The sequence below is a fragment of the Phoenix dactylifera genome, chromosome 7 (genome assembly GCF_009389715.1).
Source record: "Phoenix dactylifera cultivar Barhee BC4 chromosome 7, palm_55x_up_171113_PBpolish2nd_filt_p, whole genome shotgun sequence".
Classification (NCBI taxonomy): domain Eukaryota; kingdom Viridiplantae; phylum Streptophyta; class Magnoliopsida; order Arecales; family Arecaceae; genus Phoenix; species Phoenix dactylifera.
The window spans coordinates 8,384,015-8,408,067 of record NC_052398.1 but is presented as its reverse complement, the minus strand read 5'-3'; the positions used below and the strand labels follow the sequence as shown (position 1 = coordinate 8,408,067).

General features: G+C 42.7%; 1 protein-coding gene across 2 annotated transcripts; it reads right to left on the bottom strand.

The window, feature by feature from the left end:
* Nucleotides 1–833: 833 nt before the first annotated feature.
* LOC103714255 (probable LRR receptor-like serine/threonine-protein kinase At4g37250) lies at nt 834–3,866 on the bottom strand. 2 transcript variants are annotated; one of them, XM_008801444.4, is made up of 2 exons: nt 1,798–3,850; nt 834–1,707 (listed from the first exon to the last, which is right to left on the bottom strand). In XM_008801444.4, the coding sequence occupies exons 1-2, from the start codon at nt 3,599–3,601 to the stop codon at nt 1,028–1,030; spliced, it is 2,484 nt and encodes an 827-aa protein (XP_008799666.2). In that variant the 5' UTR covers nt 3,602–3,850; the 3' UTR covers nt 834–1,027. The 2 variants fall into 2 exon arrangements, with proteins under 2 accessions (XP_008799666.2, XP_038984126.1); XM_039128198.1 differs by having other exon boundaries at nt 1,174–1,702; nt 1,798–3,866.
* Between the last annotated feature and the right edge of the window lie 20,187 nt (nt 3,867–24,053).

Here is a 24,053-nt window from a genome sequence, read left to right as displayed (position 1 = left end):
CATGTACATGAGCACGTATCCCAAGAGGTCCAGCCGGCAGCATTGGCCTGTATCCCGAGCAAAAGGAGTTCTCGTGCTCAAAAAAAATCTTCAACCAGCCGCGTTGCCCAAAGTGTTTTCACGACGGAAGCTTGCTATAAGCGAGTTGGAGCAACCTAAATAACTACTCCACTGCAGAACTATTTTAGCGTTATCTATTTTAAAATTTATTTGATTCATAGAATTTTTTATTAAAATATTTTTTAAAATATAATATCTGAAATAATAATTTTAGCATATTTAATTGGATATAAAAAAGTGATAAGTAGCTTATGTTTAATTTGACATCTAAAAAAATTGCATAAAATATTTATTATACATTTAATAAAAAAATATTTATGAATTTTGATATCTTAAAAATAATTTTTTAAAAAATTAGTTTTTAACCGGTAAAAAAGTAGTTTTTATAATTTTTTACCAAATAGGCGGAAATCCTCTCCCAATCATTTCATGAACTAGAGGAAAAAGGTGCTCTTGGAGACAAACCTATCATGCCTTGTGAAATACGGAGAAAAGAAGCACAAATGCTTTCTTTTTCGAACAAAGTGAAGCCAATCAGGGAGTGGATTCATTTTCATTTTTATTTTCTCCAAATTAGCAATCATAGCCTATTATGATTGCTAAAAGCGAGATTAGAGAATGTTCTTTTTTTCCATCGCTACCTTAGTGCTTACCATCCATCTGAACGGGAACAAAAGAAAGCAACACCTGAACTCATTATATTACAAATACCGAACCCAGATCTCACTTGTGTAGAACACCCACCATCTGTAGCAAAATTGGAAGGCTGGTGATCGCGAGCAGCTCCGCAAGAGAAAAACGGAAAAAAAGAAAATCCACTTGAAATCACATCACGCAAGAAACATAAGCCAAATCAGTTAGCGTTACAACGACGGGTTAATGGCAGCACTCAATTAGTTGTTTCCACAGCAGAATAGCAACAGCTGCCGTAATTTGGATGACATTATTACTACCGTTGCCGAGAAGACTAATAGGAAGAGGACGAGGTGGCCGTTACCTTTTCCAACACTTGGACTGCGTCCTTCATCGAAGGCCTCCTCTGAGGAGCACTGGAACAGCATGCAAAGCCCAACTCGAAGCAGTTTAGCAGAGCCTCTTCCTTGCCTTCCACCTCGCCTCTCAGCACCGGGTCCACCATCCTCCAAATTCTGTTCCTCTCCTCCACCACAAATCCAGCACTCCATTGCCGGAGCTCCACCTCTGAGAACACCCTCCCAGCAATCAACTCCAGCAATACCATCCCAAAAGAGTAGACATCCCACTTGGCATTGGGCTTGAGATTCTTTAGCGACTCCGGCGGCTGATGTGGAGGAGTAGCCAATGCTGAAGTGGAGGAGGAGCCGCAGGGGCTGGCTCCGGCGACGGTCGACAAGTCCGGTAGGCTGCTTGTGGACAGCACCGACCGCTTGCTTCCAAACTGCCTGGCCGATGCGCCCCGTCTGCAGCTGCCGTCGCCCGGCACGAGCCGATCCAGCCCGAAATCTCCGATCACCGGATCCATGTCGGCGCCCAAGAGAATGTTGCTTGGTTTGACATTGCCATGAACAGACTTCTTCTCATGGAGGTACGCAAGCCCCCTCGCCACGCCATTCGCTATCCTCAGCCGGGCATCCCAGTTCAGGTGAAGCGGCGAGGAGCCCAGCTTCTCTGCAAACAATTAATTAGTCTATGCTCGCTACCAGTGCGACAAATCCGATACGCGGAAGAGAAAGAGAGACGTAGAGATAGAGCTGTTACTGCTAAAAGAGATGTTGGCGAGGCTGCCGTTGGGGGCGTAGTCATGGATGAGGAGCTTCTCGTCAGCACCCCAGTAGAATCCCCGGATGCGGAGGAGATTGGGGTGGCGGAATTTGGCGATGCTGCGGACCTGGGCATCGAAATCCTTGAACCTGTAGATGGTGCAGCTCTCCCCCATCCGGCGGACGGCCAAGGCGGTCCCGTCGGCGAGAACCGCCTTGTAGACGATGCTGGGTCCGGTGGCTCCCAGTATGTAAGCCGAGGCTTTCAGCAGAGTCTCCAGATCCAGCTCAGCTCCATCGACTGTGACGAGAGTAGCACCCTGCTGCTTCTGCTGTGCTTGGGTTTTGCCATCCTGCTTTCCTCTCGTGTGTAGCTCCCCCACTTCTGCTTCTGATTCCGAGGACGCCGAGGTTTCGGAGGCCTCTTCGGTGTCATCGCTGTCCCCACCCTTCTTTCTTAAACACCAACACAAGGTACCTACTCCACTGGATTCAGGGGATGCTGATGGCGGCCCTTCATCCCTCCCTCCTCTCTCCATCCTCTTCAGGTCGAGCCCTCTATCTGCTTTCTGCTGCTGCTGCCGCTGCCGCTGCTGCTCTCTTTTCTTGTTCTTTACTTGGTACGCATACAAAAACACTATAAATAGAAGGACAACCCCCGTGATATCTCCGACGGCGATCGCCACGACTGCTGCTGGCCTAAGACCCCCCTGCCCTCCGCCGCCCGCTGCAGACCCTGGCGACGAATTCCCGGCCGGGATCTCGGGTATCGCCGCGAAGGCTGGAGGAGACTTCGGCGGCGGCGGAGCTGCAGTGGAGTCATTAGGGGGAGGATTGGAGAGGATGGAAGGGATCGTGCACATGCTCTTCAGTGGCCTTCCGCAGAGCTCTGGGTTCCCCGCAAAGGCCATCGGCTTCTGCGCGAGGAAAGCTCCAGCCTGCGGAATCTCTCCCGTGAGATTATTAAAGGAGAGATCGATCAAGGCATTGGCCGGAATTCTTGCTGCAAGTTCCGGCGGGATCACGCCGGCGAGCCGGTTGGAGGACAAATTCAAGTACCGGAGGCTCTTTACGCCGAGATCCGGCGGCAGGGATCCATTTACAAGATTGGAGCTCAGATCGAGGACCTCAAGCTGCTCGAAACCTCCGCCGGGGAGTTCGCCGGAGAGGTAGTTGTTGGCGAGAGAGACCGTTGTGAGGTTGGGAAGCAGCATCAGATTTCTTGGAACTCCGCCGACCAAGGCGTTGCCGGAAAGGCTGAGGGACTGCAGGCTTTTCATCTCGCCGACGATCTCGGGCAGCTCGCCGGAGATCTCGTTGTTGGACAGCTCGAGGACGCGGAGGTCGGAGGCGTTGAAGAGGGTGGCGGGGAGGGTGCCGTTGAGGAAGTTGCCGGAGAGGTCGAGGTGGCGGAGGTGCTCGATGAGGCCGAGTTTCGCGGGGATGGAGCCCAGCAGCTGGGCATCGGGGAGGACCAACCCAATCACTCTAGAAGCGGAAGCAGCCGGTATCCTAAAGTCGTCGCGACTGGTGTTCCATGTGAAACTAGCGGCATTAGCGATTGGGAAGCCCATGCACATGACCCCATTCCACGAGCAGGGAGTGGCGTCGTCGTAGTTCCAGTCACCGAGCACCGATAGGGGGTCGCTGAGGATGGAGTACTTGAAGGACAGCAGCAGCACTCCATCCGAGTTAAGACCAAATATTTGACAAGGTAAGAGTAGAAGACCGCAAAGCAAAAGAGCAATACGAGAGACTGTACGTCTCCATCTGGAACGGAGACTACCGCTTAGAGAGCTCATGCTGCAGCCTTGGAGCAAAGCATGTCTCAATGGAGGGGAGAATAAGAGGTGGACGGAAAGGAGATAAAGAGGAAACAGGAGTAAAAAAAAAAAAAAAAAAAGGAGGCGGAGGAGGAGTAATGGGGGAATCCTTTGTTTGGCGGAGGGGAGTTCGCCAAATAAATGAAGGCCAGGGGGCGAGAGAAGATTGGAAAAAATTATACTGGCATTGTAGGAGAGGGACCAGGGGACATGAGGATGGGAGAGTGGCATAAAATAAGATAACAGCTCATCAAAAGGACGGCGCCGGCTATAAATATTTAACCGAGGTACGATTAAATACCCGCCCAGGTTTATACCCCTTTTTTTTTCCTCTCCTGATAAATTAAGAAGGGACGGCAGGGAATGAAATGCCCGTGTGCTATTCTCCTCATGGAGTACTCTGCTGACGCGAGTAAAACTGGGTAAAAGATTTCTTTTATATAGGATTCTAGTATAGCTCTTTTTGACTTGCCGTGGTTTTTATACAGGATTAGGAGATCTAAGGCGTTGGTTGGGACCACGGGGATTTGTAATGTGCGGGGTGAAAGTGTTATAGATCTGGGATGTCACAACAGCCTGGGAATCTTATGAGAGCATACTAGGTTTTGGATTTTAGCAGTCATGTGATGCAATTGTAGTTGCCTGGAGTTCTTAAACAAAAGACTGATGATTGCTTGAAAGAAATTTGATCAGAGTAGTGCTGCCTAGCTTTGACAGCTTCAATCAAAACCATAACGAGATGTCTTTGTGTCCTATATCTAAGAAATATGACGTACATAGGCATGATACTTGATAGAGTATAGTAACTCTTGCAATCTACTGTGGGATCAATAACTAGATAACAATAGATAGTTGGAGAGCTAACAAGGAACACTATGCTTTCCTTCAGCAGCTAATGTACGTCAGAAAGGAGAGCTTCCTCCGTATCTCTCATCTTTGATCCAATCTTGTTATTGTAGGCCCGCTTGAGGAGACATGCCATGCCCAACTTTATGGACATGGACAGCCGCTGGTCAGCCACCAAGCTTTTGTTTCATGGATAAAGCGTGGTCACCTCCATGCCCTATAAAATAGTTCGGTCCGTGTGCCTGATCTATAATACCTATTGCCCTCGTGAAACCATTCCATGCATCTCGATGATGAAGTCGCAATGCCTGCCCTTTTAATTGATGAAAGAAGACAAAGTAATGCACTGCAAAGATGGTGATGCCTGGTCTTTAGGATGTTTGTGTCTGACAGATGAAAGGTATGGTACTCACGACATGATCCTGGCCAAATTTTCCCCATAGTTCTGTGCTATTTAGTGGGAAGATTTTTGTTGGTAGTGGCATTTGTAGACCATGGGGAGTCAGTGACCTAGTTGACAAGCAACAATTACTATTTACTGGACTTGCTTTCTACTGGGATTGCTCGAGTCAGTTAAGATAGATATGGTTGGACAAGTCAGTCGATCAGGTTTTTTTATTCTGGCATTCATATGGTTCAACACCAGGCATTTGCACAAGTGAAGGAGGAGTTTCCATGGGCCCTTCTACTTAATTTGTTGTAAAATTTCCAAGAGGATTTCAATGAATGCGTGAGATAGCCAAAATGACTGTATGGCTGCTCTATTTTGGAGTATTTGGATAGAAATTAAGGTAGTTGTCGGTGCATTCGGACAGGTGGTAATAGAGTTTTTCACCTTAATTGATCTTTCACTCTTTCTGGCTTCTGTCCCATTTCCATGTTCTTAAAATTTTATTGGCTGGCGTAGTTGTATTCATGTCTTTCCATACAAATGGTACACATAATATTTAAGAAGATAATTTTGCTGAAGGTTTAGAAGTTGCTGAGAAAGTAGTTTTATTAAGAAATGATTTAGAAAAAAAACAGTCAAAACCACTTTTTACGCAAGGGTTTGGATATAGATTCTACACTGAAGAGTGCCCAGAGGAGTAAAGGCAGAACAAGGGTGACATGGAGATTATGTCTTGTTTCCAATGTGTTTAAGTACCTCCTTGGTAGCCCAACTTTGATAAACCTAATGTACTAAGGTTCGACGTAGATGACAACACTGATGACATACATGACCAAATGACAGCCATTTTAATTTATATCTAGCACTATCAACCTAGCAAGGTGTTCATAAGCATCACATATATATTTAGCTCAACATTTTCCTTGAGTTAAAATATGAGCATCTTGCTAGGTTGTGGTGTTATTTTTCTGTTGGCATGTATTGTAGTGTCATTAGGCATCATGAATGTCTGAAGTTCTTCTATAGATTTGGCTGGTTCTTTCAGCACCCATATATTGTCTGCTTCCTCTCAACATTTTTATGCTTTGCCAGTTCCATTTTTTTCGCTTGACTTTGATACATATGTCTTGAGTCTTAGGGTCAACTCATTGTGTCTAGTGGTTTGCTTGGAAGTTATCTACCTTGAATTCTGTTCATATTCTGAGATTAAATAGCACGGGTATGATAATTCTGTGCAGATATCTCTCCGTTTCTCTCCGTTTTCATCAAAAAAATTAATTCTATGCAGATCTACAACACCGTTTCTTGCAACTACGCAAACTACGGTCTCACAACAGAGTTACCTAATTGCATCAAAAAAAAAAAAAACAGTGTTACCTAAAATTTCAGCTTCCATAATATAAATATGTTTACAATGTATCATCCAAATACAAAGTAATATCTTTTCAATATGAATGGTACTAATTACATATACATGAAATATTTTCAATGTTATTGCGAGCCATCATGTGCCATTGCAATAACTAACAATAAAGTAATTGAGACAAAATATAATTTGGAAATTAGGCATCTGAACTTTTTAATCAAATAAACTTTATTGTTGTAGCAGCGCGAACAAAGGATCATAGTGGTTTGAGGGCGTGGACGTTCTACAACCATATCACCGTTATTTTTGTGGCTTTACCCTCGGATCGACATTGTCTTCTAACATCCGAGAAACTAATAACAGCAGCCATTTCGTTGGCTGCATAACTTTTGTTTTTTTATTTCTTTTTAGAAAACTACAAATTTTTTTACCCTGTTTCTTTAACATTAATTTCAAGGCATCCCAAGTGTACGCACGCCCAGTTGCCAAATGTGATCAAGTAGTAAAATCGTAGAACAGTAAAACAGGTAAAAGGTCCCACTATGTGATGAATGTTGATGGTTGGGCTTTCATATTTTCCTACAATGATTTATGGCCGAAACAAGATGTTCTTATCTTCAAGCGGGTTGCTTTTTGTACAAGTTGGCATTTACTCTTGATCCAAGCTTTTGGAGGAGTTTTTTTTTTTTTGGTAAACCGGAATTCATTGAACCATTCTAGAGTAGATGCATCCATGAGAATCAGAAAATAAAATGTAGAAAAAAAATCGGTCACAGTAGATCCTGTATGAGCAGCAATAAATAATGCCATTCAATATGCAACGCTATTAGTTGAAAGAGTTTTTCAACTATATATATATGTGTGTGTGATCGAAGTATTTAGCTTTCGACCATTTAATTCAAATGTGGTATCAGATCCAAGCACAATAATATGCCCATTAACTCAGAGTAGTTGGATGCGCTGTCTGTTTAAATAGAAGAGTTCATGGTCAACTACTTAGGCAGGTCGATAGAATACGTTCTAGTCCTTTTCATTCTTACTGAATCACAACAGGGCATGGGAGAGTCCCGGGAAAACTAATGGTTGAAATGGGAATGAAAAATTTGTTAATAATTCCGAGAGACAAGCTTCATTCTAACTATGGCTCCGTATATAGGAATAGTAAATTTAATGAAACTAGAATATATATGAAACCGAGTGGACTGTGACTTTTTGAAGTCGGAGATATGATGGCTGACCAGGCGCAGTCGACTTTGGCAAGATATCTGAGAAACTTGGACTCGCCTTCCCATTCATGGCTTGAATACCAAACAGAATATAATATTTTATATATATATATATATATATATATATATATATATTAAATTTAGATTGCCATATCAAATAATTCTGTAGATTAACTTGAAAGTCATTAAAAAACAATAACATTGTGTGGAAGATGAAGATGTTGCACTGTGTTTTCTTACCAAACAAGTTAAGCACACCTAATCATGCATGCTGAGTGGGGCAATGAGGTGTCTTAATACTGCAGCAGCCTGGCATTGGCATTGTTAAGTAATAGTGCTTTGGTCGGCAACAAGCTCAAAGGTGTGGCTTAAAATTCCAGTAATTGTGGCCTGGCACGTATAGTAGTACTTGTTTGGTTAATGAGCAAGGTAAGCTCATATGATTAAGTATAAAGTATATAATAGTAGAAGCGGCAATGCTTGACCCATTTTACATGATTTAACTCATTGTAGATCAGATTAGGTTACCTGTTTCATAAAATGATCAGACTTAAGTTTGGATTTTCGACCCACTAAATAAAAATATCGAGTTCGCATTGATATGGTTTGATTTATCATGTGCCCAACCCGATCCATAGTAGAATATTGTGTTTGACACTGCTGCAGCCACCGAGACTGAACCAAAAAATGTCCATTTGCTGAGGGGTGAGTTTTCAACACAAAAAATATCCAAATAATTTATGAAGGATATTTCAACATCCGGTCTAGTTAATCATCAGATTTCCAATGCTGGTTATTTAGCATGATTCTATTTTAATCTAGTCACCGCAACCGTTTAATTGGTTCAACCTGGGAGATTTACAGTACCAGAAAGTTCTTTTACCTTGTTCGTTCCTGATTTATTGGAGTACGAAAAAAGCTTGTTTGACCGAACAAAACCAGATACTGAAGTTTTTTTAGATTTACGGCCGTAAGCTCTTTACAAACCAAACGTAGCCTTAAAATAACGTTTTATATGCATGCAGGTCGTCAAGAACCACCTCCATGCACGTGGACTCTAAAGTTCTGTTCTGCGCTTGGGCCACATGTATCTCCCATTGCATATTTGCATGCACGCTAGTGTGAACGGTGCTTATAAATCTCCTTTTTGAGGGTGATTTGTTTGCATGTAATGCAAAGCTGTCCTCTCATCTTTAAAGCAATCTACAAAAGAGTTTAAGTTTAGCACTGAAAAAAGAACTCCATCGATAAATGAGATCCATTAAACATATTTGAGCACTTCAATCTTATTAGATTGAGCTAAAGCCTAAAGCAAAGCATCATCATGTACTTTTTGGGATTAAAAGCTTAGCTACCGGAGATGGTAATAAACTAGCAGAAATCGTGTCAGTGGCCAGCTCAAAGGTGGACCTCCCCGTACGTACCCCGTTCACAAGACTTCACTCTGCACCCACTGTTCTCCTCAACGTGACACCGGCAAATGAAATGCTTGCGTCCGGTGCTTCGTCGAGACTCGTTACCAGGCATCGTGGTGGCTCCCACGGAGACAGAAGCCCGGAGTCCAGCCGGAGCTAACGATAAAAAGCAACGGTTTTTACCTCTTGTTGGCTTCGGAACTGAGCAAATTCCCCTCTACAGATACCATGAAGCTTATCTTTTCTCCGCGCTCGCATTGGTTACTAGATTCTGGATGTGTGGTGAGCTGAGGACTGGAGATCTTTTCTGGAAACAAATCTCGAGGAGGTGGAAAGAAAGTAGGGTACTTATATAGTTATATATATGACGACAATTGAGAAAGCTTTTGAGTCCCGCTGTTCCTCGATTTCTTCATCCTTCCACCTTATGCTTTCTCACACTGTCATCCATGTGAGGAGAAATTAGATAGAATAGCTGGCTGCCGGGCAATGGATCAGTGACTAAAATTAGGTTAATGCCAGTCTGAGGGCACGCCCTGCTGTAATCCAACACTGTGAGATGAAGTATGCTTGCTGGCCTTGTTTTCTTTTTCTTTTTTAAGTACGCGGCTAGTTGCCGCTGGGCCTAATATAAAGTTCTTGAGCAGTGCTTGTAATAGGGAATTAGACTGGGAATTTAGAGCAGTGCTTGTAATAGGGAATTGGACTGGGAATTTACTTGGACTTGAACAGGTTGTGGCCTGAAAAGCATATAACGATCGGAGTCTCACTTGAACTCGGGCTGAAATCCAGACCCAGACTCGTGTGGGTTTAGGGCGTTGGACCACGGATAAAATCAAGAGCATCTCTCCAGATCACCAGTCCATTCTTTGCTAAGTCTCCATCTCATAGCGGTTTGGAGATTGGTGCAGTATATGGGAGTGGAGCTTGTCACATTGGACATACCCCGACTTTTGATGCCCATATTAAGTATAATTATTCCATCAATGGTATCAGAGCAGATGGATTCCAAAATGAATCATAAACCATACCTTGACTCACTAAATCCATCTTGAAACTTCGAGATGTGTGCAATCTGAACCGCACGATCAACCGAGATTAGCTCCGATATGGATAAAGATTAGGGAAGGATCTTTTTGGAGAGAGAGCTCTTAATGCGTGTATTAGAGAAGAGGTCTAACAAGCTATTTATAACCCTCTCCAGGGACCAAACACCGCGGGTGGTTACACCCGTTAAGAGTCACTCTCCATCAAGGTAACCCTTCACTGCTGCAAAATTACTTTAATGCCCTTAAGATCATTAGAATTTACGAAATTCAAGGGACACTTGTCAAATGTGGGTTCTAGTTAAACAGGATCAGGATTTAATTAAACAAAATGCAACATTCTTCCACTTGGACCATATTGATGTCATTTGTTAATGTGGGTCATAACTTGACGGGATCCCAATATGTCTTTATTGCAAAGCAATAGGTTTCTGCAATATATCATAGGTCAATTTTATAAATATTTTTAGATGTCCATTATTGCTGCATCTAAAGTATCTAGGAATGACCGATGCCTGCTTGCAATTGAATAAAATTACACCGCACAACAATGGAGTAATCTGATTGCTTTTGATAGCGAGTGTTAGAACTATTATCCTCAACATCAATAGTGCCCTGAAATAGTTAGCTTAAATGAATTGTAGTGATTCATCCACAATATTTCATGGCATGCTATATCATATCAAACTCCAAATCTGGACAATGTTATTTGATTGCGGATCATTTTTTTTCATTGCGGATCACTGAATTTGCGTATTATGTAGTGGTGGTCCATTCTGAGGCATAGCCCCAAAAAAAGGTCAACAAAAAGTAGGAAGCTCTCGGGTACTTCGTTCTAAAATGGGGTTTATTTCCACTCGATATAGATTACCAGGCCAAGTCGGTAGAGAAATCAATTACAGAATGGCTCTGACTTGTAGTGGTAAGATAAGCTGTCTTCGTTCCTGAAGTACATACCAACCTCATAGTGCAAGAATGGGTATCTTACCCGATTAAGTTAGATTTCATAAGGCAACGGCTACAACTAAGTATGTAAGACCGGGCAAACAAGCAATGAAATTACATCTATGATGAGGAAGTGATCAAGAAAGCAGAAGCTAGGGGGAAGCCAGGAGTCATTGAGATACATCCCAAAGAAGGTAGCTTTATCTTCACGGTCTTGATTGGTTATCAACACAAATGAGGTCTTGATGCAGAAGCTGGATGCAGTTTGTCTGCAAGAAAAAGGCTCGATTTTGGTGAACTGAATGCACACCATCATTATAGAGGCTAATGATTTCAGGAGGATATGGCTTCTTCCAGTCATGATGATCTAAACTTATTATTTGCTACTATTGTATCAATGTAAGACTAATCTTACCAATCTTGCAGTGTTTAAACTGCTTCCTCTGCAGTGATACATGGACCCCTTGTAGCATCTTTCTTAGCACTACTACATAGCCTAATTGGATACTGCTTCACAGCTCATGAGCATTCCTATGTCTCTTATACCTTTGGCAGTGCTGCAATGAGTTTGGTATGACTGTTATCATAGGCATGAAAAATTATATGCATGAATTTGATGCTTTTACTTCTGGATTGTGACATGTGACTGTGAATATGTGGTTAGGATTAGAGCCTAGTGCCAAAGGTTTTTCGGCCCAGCGGGCTTGGCTGGGCTTGGAAAATAGCCCCATTTGGTACATGAGATGATCGTGGGCCTGGAGATTAAAGTCCAGCCTGGTTCAAATTTTTTATTTTTTTGTGTTGGTTATTATTGTTTTATGCATTTGTAAACTTAATCGACAATTATTGTTGATAAGTAGACTTAATAGGATAATAAGTATGTTGTAGATTGCCGGTAATATTTAATTACTTTACTTATATCTAGCATTTTCTTAGGATATACTTAAGGTTTTTTAGGATGTTTTAAAAAATTAGAAAGATTGGTAAAGAAGCCGAGGTCTGAAGCCCAAGTAAGGGCCCAAGTAAGGGCCGGGCTTGGGCCTGGGACATAGGCTCAAAGACTAGGCCGGGCCTGGGCTTAAATAAATAATATTGATCTTTGGGCAAAGCCTGGTTCGAGCCCGGCCTTGCCCATGAACAGGTTTTTTTAGGACTCGGAGCAGGTTAGTTCATTGATATCATGGACTCTGGGGAAGGCGGTCCTTCAACCAGCTCCTCAGAGTTACATGACAAGATTATTATATATCTTATCATGCTCAATCCTATAATTTTTTTTTTGGCTCGGTATTCCAAGTCTTGGCATTTTTTTAGTTGCTGATTCACATTATTGCTTCATGATTTGGGATTCTGCAAAGCAGTTTACTTGACTGACATTGTGGAGCCCAGTAATAATGGGTTGTTGTCAGGTAAAGTGTTCATAAAATTCTTACATTTCAAAGCATCGTCCTTTGTATCCCTAGTTAAAGCTGAAGATTTTTGGGGTCATTGGATGGCCGAGATAGCCTAACAGCATATCTAGTGATACAGGGAAGGAGTAAATTTTGCCATTGAATCAAGCCATCTAAAACCAGCCATTGAACCACTGCACATGCAAAGCAGTCTTCTGTGTTAAGACAGCACCAATGACCGTATTGACATTATTATACTTCCTTGCATAACCAATTTTGGGCTGAATAAGGCACTTGAAAACATGAGTTATATCTTTTTTTGATGGTTTTGATCTTGCGTATGAAGCTTGGCCCTTGGTATGATAAGGAGGTCCCTTATTCCAACATCGTTAGGTGCTTTAAATACATCGAAGATGTTGCGAGGTATGTTGCATAGAATATATTTGATGCCGCATGTGTAATACCATACGGGCCGTTTGCTTGGTTACACTATAGTCTCCCCAGGGTAAGTTAGGGTTCTTTACATCTAGTCGTAGGTCGTGTATCATCTATTTATCCTAAAATAAGCAAGGTTGAATCCAATTTTGTTATGCATTCATCTGAAAATCTATATATGGTGAATTCTAAAGTTTTGCCAAGCTAGGAACTGATATAGCAGCTCATAATAAATTATTCTAGCTACTTGACAGGGTAGTTACTCAAAAGCATGAAAGGATAACTGTTTATCAATTATCATAATAACTGATTTTCTCATTAATGTATTTATGACAGACATTATGATTTTGTTGAAGTGCAGTGCAAAATTGTCAATGTAATATAAAATTAGCATCTATTTTCATAATTGTGCTGAAGTATAAGAATTAACTTGAAATACACTTTAGCTCTTAAAACAACTACTAGCCTTTGGTCATTGTTACAATTAGAACAGCTATTAAACTGATGATAGAAACAGATGATAGACTTGTATTTTGTTGAAAGATTTTGGTCCACTCATTCTAGATTCTCAAGGAAACAATGTGAACAAATCGGATCAACGTGACACTTTTTCATGATGTGGACAATGGTGTGGTTCCTCTCCAAGCTCCTGCTTTTGCCGAGTTCCTTTTTTGCAAAAAGAATTTGTGAAGTCTCATTCGACCCTCTTTTTTTGTGACTAGTCAAAAGTCTTCGCACATTTTTGAACTGATGTCAAGTCTATTCACAGCTGAAACGAATGCCAAAAAAACGTTTCCCTACAAGTCTCCTGACGGCCAGTCACGGCTTCCCTTCTTTTGCTGCTGCTTTTTTTTTTTTTTTTTTTTTGGGTGCATTGTCAAGTCTTGGCACCTTAGAACTCATGACCAGTCTCGTCGCAGATGAAACAAATCCCCAAACCAAAGGATGTTTGCGTACAAGTCTCCTGCCAGTATTCTTATCAACCTCGGTGTTCGTTTAAAAAATAAAAATAGTATTCCAGAATCTTGCGAATATAATTCTAGGTTCTATTACCATCCCAAGCAACTTATCTTCAACCAAACAAATAAGGATGATTTCAGCAAAAAAAAAAAAAAAAACAAATAAGGTTGTTCATATCCTAATTACTATTAGTTAATTAGATCTTGGCACATATAATTAGTTCTTTTGTGTATTTCCATTTGTCCAGTTTTCTTTCTAGTGTGATTAAGATCATAGCAAGAGGATATATTGAATGTTTGACAGTGGATTATGGGAGTTCTCTATGCATGCAGTACATAACATGGCACTTGCTGAATAACAAGCATCTTTTACCAGTGAGGGCTTCTAGCCCAACAAAGCACCATTGCCCCCTTGGGCCAAGCAAAGATCGATGCATGGTTCAAAGTTGAAAGAAAGTTGAAAGTCCTGGTTTCCTTCTTCGCCAGCTGCATCACTTTATGTCAGCTAATTCACAACAGCCCCATCTAGAGCGGTTTCACAAAAGACCAACTCACACCATCAATCTTATAAACGTTTTGGACAGTTTGTATGGCCAACCATTTAGGGCAGAAAGTGAGTTGGGTCACAATCCTACCGGAATCAGGTCCTTTTTTATTTGGAACTTCAAATTTTTGTGAGTTGGGTCACAATCCTACCGGAATCAGGTCTATTTTTTTTTTTTTGAATTTCAAATTTTTGGATATTCTAGCTCTGAGCTCAGGCCCAGGCTTGGAACGAACCCAAATTGGGCCAACCCAAATTATTCATTTGGGTCAAAAATAGGCCTAGTTCGAATCCGATTAAAGTTTAATATTTCATAATATTTAAATGAACTAGTTAAAACTTGAACTCTATCCTATAACACAAGTAAATAATACATGATATATTATTTTCAAGTAAATCTATTTTATTTTTTATTTTTTTGTTATTCTCTCTAAATAATAATGTACAAAAATATTAGATTCGGTTTCGAATTCAGACCTAAATTTGGGCTTCATTTCAGACTTTATCTGCCCTCGGTCTAGGGTTAGACTCAGGCCGGATCAATAACATACTTAAATCAGGTTCGAAAAAATAAATGAGCTTTATAATTAAGTCCAAATCTGATCCGAACTCTTTCAGGCCTATTTCAAAGTCCGGCCTGAAGTTGATCTAGCTCAGTGAGCCTCGATCTAGCCCAATAAGCTTCGGGCCAGTTCGAGCTCACTTTCAGCCCTATTATCCCGTTGCCGCCTTATTTCACTGCGGGATGATAATATTTGAGATGGATGGAGTTCTAGAAATCATAGCAATCGATAGATTCCACTGTACCAGTATTTTCAAATTCCTTGGGAGGAGAATGATGTCCAAAGAGAGTGCAGGCTTGATTTAATTTCTGCGAACAAGGACTGAGGGGTAAGATAAAAAATTTTGGCTGCAAAATAGACTCAATTCCCCATGAATGATGCCAACCACTGGTTCTCTAGGATGGCAAGGCCATCCCAGTCAGCTGTCGCTAGTCATTGATGAGATGGCAGCTATTGGAACCAATTCGACCCCTTTTTAATCGAAGGCTCGTCGTGGGAGTAGAGAAAGCAGAGATCTCAGCTGGCCAATTTCTTTGATTAAAAACAAAAGAACTATTCTTCCAATCTTTTCATAAGGTTAACGAAAGAGCTATTCATCCATAAAAACTTAAACATAAATTTTTTTTATTAAAAAATATATTTTAGTTAAGATGGGATGACTTTTTAAATCAAAGAATGACCAATAATACCAAGATATATTATTCTCCTACCTAGACTGATAAATTTTTTAAAAAAATATTATATTCTCAATTTAAAGAAGAGGAGTACATTTAGATGTCATACTAGTTTAGAAAAATCTAACTCTTATAAAATTGAAAAAAATATTAATTATCGAAATGATTCACTTATAGTATCATATTTGTACATAGGTGGGTACTTAAAACATAAGTATTGATATATCTTGTCATAAGATTAATCAGCATCCTGACAAGAAAACAGAATTCTGAAAAAAAATATTGCAATTGGATGCTATGTATATATATTGATAATATATAATAATAATGATAATATATATGTATATGTATAATCAAAAATGAGAATACAGGATCGACCGGTGAAGAAACAATATGTCACAGATTATGAGAAATGGGTGAAGGAGAAGAAAAAAAATCATGGTAGGAATAAGAAATGCGTACCTTTTTTTTTATTATTTTTGTTGCTGGAAATTGGACCCGGGGGCGACCGCTGGGCCAGGAAGGGGGAGCTCCGGTGAAAATCGGCGGTGATCGGCGGCGGTCCGTCGACGCATGGCGTCCTCCGGAAGACCTGCAAGAAGTCGGTGGCCGGGATTTCCGACGCCGGCCCTCCGATGCTTAAGTCAGAGGGGGCAAGTGTGAGAATGGAGACAATAGTAGAGAGTCTGGGTTTTTTTGCTTCCCGCCCTCCTCTTAAAATGGAGGAGTCCCCTTTTTATAGAAGAAGCTGGGTTACCTGTGATGTGACGGGGCAAACGGCCTGTCGTACAATCTGGTATGGAGTGGAAATTAATGCCCGATCGTGTGAGTCAACGCTGTTACTGTTGGAGATTAGGTCGAAGCTCTCGAGTCATCGTTGAATCATGCTATCATCAGTTGTCAAGTAGGTTTGCCGTAAGAGGCTCAATGTCCGTAGACGACAGAAGCCATACGATTTAATTGTTGAGTGAACCGGAGGTCGGGAGAGGTCATACGCTTTGATGGTTGAGTGAACCGGAGATCATCATGAACCATGCCCGTGCTGGAGGCCTGCAGAGGCCATACGCAATAATAGTTTGACGACAGTGGCAGGATATGGTGAGGTTGCGTATCTGGAGTCAGACTTTCTTAAGGAGTTAGGCCGGGATCGAATATTTGGACAAGGTATTTCGGAATTCGGCACCTGGTCGGGTGCCGAGCCAGTTGCCAAGCTGGGCGCATTCTAGTCCGAGCGTCATCAGGTCGGACGCTTCTGGTCGGCGCTCTCCGAGTCGGCACTTCCTGGTTGGCGCTTCCTGGTCGGCGCTTCCTGGTCGAGGAGGAGGGGGCCTTGAATTTAGTCCCACATCGGCTAGTAGCGGAAAGGTTCCGTGCCTTAAATGGGGGGTGGAAATCCTTTCCTCTCGAGGGCCCTTTTGTGGGACAAAACCGTGAGGAGGGCTCCGGGTACGCTCGACCCCCAAAGCGGACAATACCTCGGGAGGAACGCGGTCCTCTTTCTCTGCTAGCTTAATGTGGGCTAGGCTGTTGTGTGAGGCTCCGGCAGAATGCCGTCCCTGCAACAGATGGTGCGCCAGGAAGGGGGTGCCTCCTCTCTCCATTGACTACCCTCCAGGACTGTGGGGGCCCGTTGGGGTAAAACCTGGCTGGAACCTTCCCGCTGGGGGGCTATGTTGTGGGGGGAGGGGGCCTTGAATTTAGTCCCACATCGGCTAGTAGCGGAAAGGTTCCGTGCCTTAAATGGGGGGTGGAAATCCTTTCCTCTCGAGGGCCCTTTTGTGGGACAAAACCGTGAGGAGGGCTCCGGATACGCTCGACCCCCAAAGCGGACAATACCTGGGGAGGAACGCGGTCCTCTTTCTCTGCTAGCTTAATGTGGGCTAGGCTGTTGTGTGAGGCTCCGGCAGAATGCCGTCCCCGCAACAATTTTCCTCTCACGAAAGATGCCAAAGTAAAATATACTTGTTGGACGATGACAAGAAACATTATGAAACCACGAAAAAATGAAGAATTTTTTGGAGTTCAAAATTTTTTATCTCTCTCTCCTTTCCTCATCCTTATGTCAAATTTATCGATGTAAGTGGATTGAATAGACGCATATCTGTATTATATAAGCTATATTTCCAACTCATACCTCACATTTAGAGCCATGATAAGTCAAGATCCAAACGTCTAATCCAGTCTAGAAATCTTTTTGTTTGGAATTGCCCGGAGATGAACCGAATTACCAATTAGTTTATTTCTAAACATGAGATCCTACGAACGTGAACAAGATGGCCTATATGAAAAGCTAGACTAGATAAAGATTTTGTGTTTCATTAAAATAAGAGAGACGTCCCACCCACCAAAAAAAAAAAAAAGGAAAAGCCCAAGGTGGCCCGGTTAATCCCATCGATGCATGGAGATCGACGGCACCTTGCTGTTTCCTCTTGTTCTTATTTCCTTTTTATTTTTTGGGGGCAAGAGCTTTTCCTCTTCGATTTTTACGCCGCAGCCTGCAGCCACCGCATTGTTCAGTCCGAGATCTTATTTAACACACGCAGCGCGGTGGGCGGTGCGTCCGAATTGAACGCCCTCGAAATTGGGCTCCGCACCCGACCACTGTCGCTTGCATTAGCCATTAATTTCCGACAATCTCTTGCATAAACTTTTTAATTACACTCTGACTACATTGTTAGGTGCAACATACTCATCAAACTTTCCTTCTGGTAAAAACTAATTAAATATGTTATATGCTTAGCACAATTATTGAGAGCCTCTTTGAATGATTGGACCGGTAATTCTATCATATTTGTGAATTGAGTATATTCATAAATTCCTAAAAATAGCTATAAAGTATACCAGCCTGTATCTTATAGATCTTTTTTTCTCCTTGTGCGATTTGAATCTGCCCATTCTAAAATTACTTTTGGATATTTATGAATATAAGCTTAGTCTAGCCTGTAATTCTACAATTTTGTTGTTATATTAGCTTAATTTACGAATTTCATAGAATTTTCAGCTCAATCATCCAAACAGATTCTGAGTGATTTAGATTTATCCTTTGTTTCTCAGGTTCATACTCCAACTTATTGTCATTGTGCTTATTGCACTTTCTAGTTGTCCTATGTTCCATATATCACACACATCTTGGAGGAGTGATGAACAGTTGATGTTGCACAGGACAATCAGACAGTTCCACCGACACTGTACCTATATATACATCTTCCTCCATGTTTGACATTATCCGATTATATGTGTCTAAACAAACCTACCATGTTTGACATTGTCTAATTATTGTTTATAACAGCATCCAAGCATTTGCAGCAGTAGCCTTTCAGACCAAGAGAAAGAGAAAGAGAGATGATAGGAGATTTCTCTGAACAGGTGACATCCATTTGTATATTTGAGGGAGGGAGGAAGGAAAGTTGGACGTAGAGGCTTTTATTTCTTCTTTTATTCTTTTTCCCTTAATATATATATATATATATATATATATATATATGTTTATTTTATGAGGAATTCTACCAAGGGGCGTGCAGGACCGAGTCAAAAAGAGGACTTGGCCATCATATTATTCTAAAATTATTGTGTGGGCCGAAGGGAGCGATCTTTTTGATGCTTCTCGGAGAAAAAGCTGGACCTGTCTTCACAATTCAAAGGCTTGTTCCCCAGTTCAATTGTTTAAACCCCACATTCGACTTTTTGAGTGCGGAGTGGGTGGGGATTTTTCCCTCCAATTCATTTCTATTTTGTCTTCTTCTAAGTTGATGAGACTTCCGCGCATGAGACATGAGTATGTCTTTTGCTTGCTGCGTGTTCGTAAAGCTCTACTGTTCGCCTTCATCGATTACTCAAGCCGTTGAAATTGCAGCATAAATCCTACCTATATTCTATTCTCCTCAAAATTAAGTGACAGCACTTTGACTGATGAATTAGCATAGCTAAATCATTTCAGCAACTAATTAATGAAGGGCCATATGCTTGTGTACCTGGCACCTAGGCAGAATTTTGACTTGAGTTATTATTCGTGGTCGGGATTCTAGTTATATTATCGTAGCATTGCGCTTTTCTTTCATCATAGTCTATTTATAGAACGTCTTCAATTTATAGTTTGATTTGTGCTGCTTGTCTTTCTAGTTGGAAGAGGGGTCGGACCAGGATGCTGGCCAAGACCATGCACGAGCCTCCCACCAGTTCGAACCGCAAAGAATGGATAAATGATAGTAGATTTTATGGCTTTGAACTTTCAAGAACTTTGCTAGAATAGATCGTCCTGCTCACTATAGTTGGGCCACCCAATTTTAGCCAAATAAACCCCAGCACCGGTTGAGCCAAGTCTCGGCCCCGCTAAGAGTTAATCCAAGCTCGAACTTCATCGAGGGCTCAGCCGATTTTAGACAGGTCTCTCCGCTGCTACCACCTGCGTCAACCTTCTTTAATACTCATAGCAAGGCGCCCCTTGTGGGACAGAGCCGTGAGGAAAAAATTGTCGTGCACAAGCTTTCTGCTGAGCTGCTCCAGCACTCTCCATAGACAACGCGCCCAGACCGAGCCCAGGGCGCCCCTATATTTACCGACGCATTCCGATCTCGGTCGGGGTGTCTTATCCGACCTTCGAGCTCGTGGCGCTTTACCGAGCACATCTCGAAATCAGGGATGCTAAGCCGACCGTAGCACCCGACAAGCCGACCTTGTCAAATATATGATGCGACCTTACCGAGCTCGGCCTCGCCTACGGCCACATCCACGAGCCTGCCTACACCTACCTACGCGGCCGTACATCGCAACGTCTCCGCTTTGATTGCTGGCCAACGACAATTAAAGACAATGCAATGCTGCTCCAGCCACACCCTGCTACAATTGTCAACGCCCTCCCGTTCACAAGAATGGACCGCATCGTGTGCCTCAAGCAAGTCCTAGCTATGCGTCATTTGGTTGGAAGCCATCTCCTCTCATGATGAGAACGGGCCACACCTCCGCCACCTAGGCACCTCTGTATGGACTACAAATAGCCCCATTGGTAATACCTAGGAAACTTTTTTTTTGGGGGGGGGGACCGGTAAGGCTTTGTGCAGGTACGCCGTCGCGCGCGAGATGGCTCACCCTCTTCCTCGACCTTCCGACAGCTCCCTCGACTCCTCCGGCGTGGTCACCCTTGGGCCAAATTTGAACCACAACAGCTGCCCATTTAAAGGATGGTGACTAAAAAAGAAGGCTCAGAAAAGCAAACTATAATATTAGTTGAAAACCAAAAAATATAAAAATTTAACATGTAATAATGGTTCGGGAAAAAACCCCTCTCTATAGTTATAACTTTGGATATATATATGACTTGCCTAATTTCTGGACATATGTTCGATTACTGGTTTGCTATTATAGTTATAACTTCCTGACTGTTGCACTCTTGATTTAAATTCTAGGTATTGTCTCCACTCTTCTTGTTCAGATATTTCGTAACTATCCGTCAATCATTTGATTCTGTTACACACAATGCCTTGCCTTAGACCGATCATTAATTATTTAGATTCCATTTAATTAGTTAAATTTATTTGCGAAGTCATTAGTACTGATGTGGGGTCGGAACCCCGACACCAGCCCGCACACCGGACGAGCAGGGAAAGCATCCGCGTCCTCCCCGAGGTATTGTCCGCTCTGGGATTGCCGCTTCGGGTCTGCGGGAGGTCGCCCAGGGCCGGAGCCCAATGACAGTCCCAATGACAGTCCCGAGCCCTGCCGGCGCGGGGGTCCGCGGAGGTTGCCCCCTACCCTCACGGTTTTGTCCCGCAAAAGGGCCCTCGATGAGAAGAGGTGTTTGCACCCCCCATTTAAGGCACAGACCTTTCCGCTGATTATCCGATGTGGGACTAAACTGGGAACCCCATCCCACAACACAGCCCCCCAGCGGGAAGGTCTGTGCGTGGCCGGGGCCCTTCCTCTAGCGCCATCTGATGTGGGGTCGGAACTCCGACACCAGCCCGCACACCGGACGAGCAGGGAAAGCATCCGCGTCCTCCCCGAGGTATTGTCCGCTCTGGGATTGCCGCTTCGGGTCTGCGGGAGGTCGCCCAGGGCCGGAGCCCAATGACAGTCCCAATGACAGTCCCGAGGCCTGCCGGCGCGGGGGTCCGCGGAGGTTGCCCCCTACCCTCACGGTTTTGTCCCGCAAAAGGGCCCTCGATGAGAAGAGGTGTTTGCACCCCCCATTTAAGGCACAGACCTTTCCGCTGATTATCCGATGTGGGACTAAACTGGGAACCCCATCCCACAACAAGTACATATAATAACAGGTTGCAAATAGGGTTTGTCACTCCAAACTAGGACTGTGCCTCCACTTGCATCTGATCCAAGTTGACATGATACTGGTTCATCATATACTAAAAAGAAAGTTGGTGATCCAATCTAAAATCCTTTCTCCCTCTAAGAGATATAATCCGTTGAAAGCACGTTTATTTGGTGGAAAGGTTTTCTCTCCCACCTTCTTCCACTCCGCCAACTCCTAAAATTGTCAGCTTTTCATACAAATGAAGGTATCAGCATCTCCCAATCAGATGGAAGACTAAACTGTGTACTAAAAAGTGAAATGTTAAATACTTGAAAATTAGCTTTTTCTTTTTTGTTTTCCAAGGGCTTGGAGGCTACAGTTAGCGAGGCTTTAGAGAAAGTAGAATATTAGTACATGAGCACTGAAACGACAACCAACTTCTATATGAAGTACATGACCCAGTGCAATCTCTGAAACATATCTCGCCCTCTTCTTCTTTTTTTTTCGGTCTCGCAGAGCTACAGTTCAGAGCCTGGGAAATAAAAAGGAAGATTTCTACGTCAATGCGAGGATGCGAGTTTGAATACTGTCAAAAGTTAAGCGTGCGAAGTTTTGCAGTCGCAAGTATATACATGGAATCCTCCCTTAAAATATGTCACATCTATCTCCTTAAAATACCAAACCAAATTCTTCATTTTCTACCTTTTTAAGCTCTGCAATTATCCCTCTGTATAGTTTCTTTCATCATGCACTCCTGAAAATATTATTACACAACAAAATTAAAACAGGGAAGCAAAGCCATAATTAGCCATAATTATCTAGTCCAGAGATGAAGTGAACTGGAAAAGGCATCAAGCGTTTCCCACGAGTCAAAAGTCGTCGGTCAAAAAGTCAACAAGAATAGCTGTTAGAATTTAAAACACTTGAGATGTCCCACCTACTCTTGTACGCAGGACTGTAGACATGTCTCCAGAAACAAGTGTGGTTATGCCCAGGTTTCAAGAGTTGGAGAGCTCATATACATCTCTCTGCCAATAAAAAAAGTGAGACTCAATGCATCTCATATATGTCATGACACCAGAACAAAGACGCAAAAAAATAACGAGAGAGAGCCATGGGGTCAGATCTTCTGCCCATAGCTCTGTCCTGAAGTGATCCAATCTCCTGTGGCCTACCACACACTACAAATTAACGCAGCATCCCATCCAATGCTACGGAAACAAAAGCTGGTCTTGGTTTGGTTTGGTGGGGGTTCGTCCGGCTCCACTCCATGTCTCGATAGTTGTTAAAAGAAGAGAAAGGAAAGGGCACAGTAGTCAAGGACACTCGACCCTTTCTCCTTTATTAGCTGTTTCACAAGGCTCATAGTGAAGCTTTTGTTCGAGCAATGTCATGCCATGAGACATGGTTTATGGCTCAGAAGGAGAAGCACCAAACACATGATTTGGTGTTGAAAGAGGAAAAGGTGGAGGAAAGCAACACATGGGGAGAGGACTTCTGGGTGTCTTGCAGCAGACTGAGCACTTTGGGGCTTCGGCTTTGTAGGTTAAACTAAGCAAGGAGCTTAAAAAGTCCTTGGAGGGGGGGACATTGGCTGGGTCGTGGGACTTCAAGGGCTCCTACTCTTTCCTCGAGGTCAAACACTAATAAAGTCCAAACAAGACCTCCCGAAAACAAATTAAAAAAAAAACCCTTGTTAGTGGCAGACATCCAATTTCACAGGCCAAAACTCTTCCTTTATGAGTACTGTTTGCTTTCTAATAAATATGAGCAACTCGAAAGAAAAATCGATAGGTATGAATGGCTTGAAAAGAAAAAATATTTGTCTTGCAATAAATTTGAATAGCTCGAGAAAAAAAAAAAATTATAATCTATGTATGTCGCGGAGCTGCATCTGCCCCGCCAAAAACTCACCCTCCACACATGCAAACAAAACAGCTGATCCAGTTCACTCTTTCTCCTGCCCTCTCTCTCTCTCTCTTTCTCCAACTGTGCTTATTTTATTAGCCTTAAATGAAGCATACCGGAGGCAAAATTTAAGTACCAACATAATGGCTAACAGCATGACTAATTATAATCCGTCCTTCTCGATCTCTCTCCCATTGACTATTGTACTCGTTTCTATTAGCTTTTAATGAAGCTGCCAAAAGGTCTAGGAAGTCATCGCATTGCCTATCATGGCCACATGCAACAAATGGTTAGGCATTAAGCTTTTATATTCTCTCCGGCCTGCCTTCCTCTCACTCTCTCTCCGGTCTTCAATCCACCCTCCACCCTTTTTTTTGGATGTACTATTTTGCTTCCAAGGAAGCATGCCCGACCGAAGGTACATCATCAGAAGGGCGAAGTCTTATTAGCCTCCTAATGACATAATAACTACTAGCATAAA

Excerpts from the sequence above, each read along its gene's own strand:
- LOC103714255 (XM_008801444.4), bottom strand. The coding sequence starts at position 3,601 with ATGAGCTCTCTAAGCGGTAGTCTCCGTTCCAGATGGAGACGTACAGTC. Across the intron at positions 1,708-1,797 it reads CGCCAACATCTCTTTTAGCA|AGAAGCTGGGCTCCTCGCCG; the intron begins GTAACAGCTCTA and ends AATTGTTTGCAG.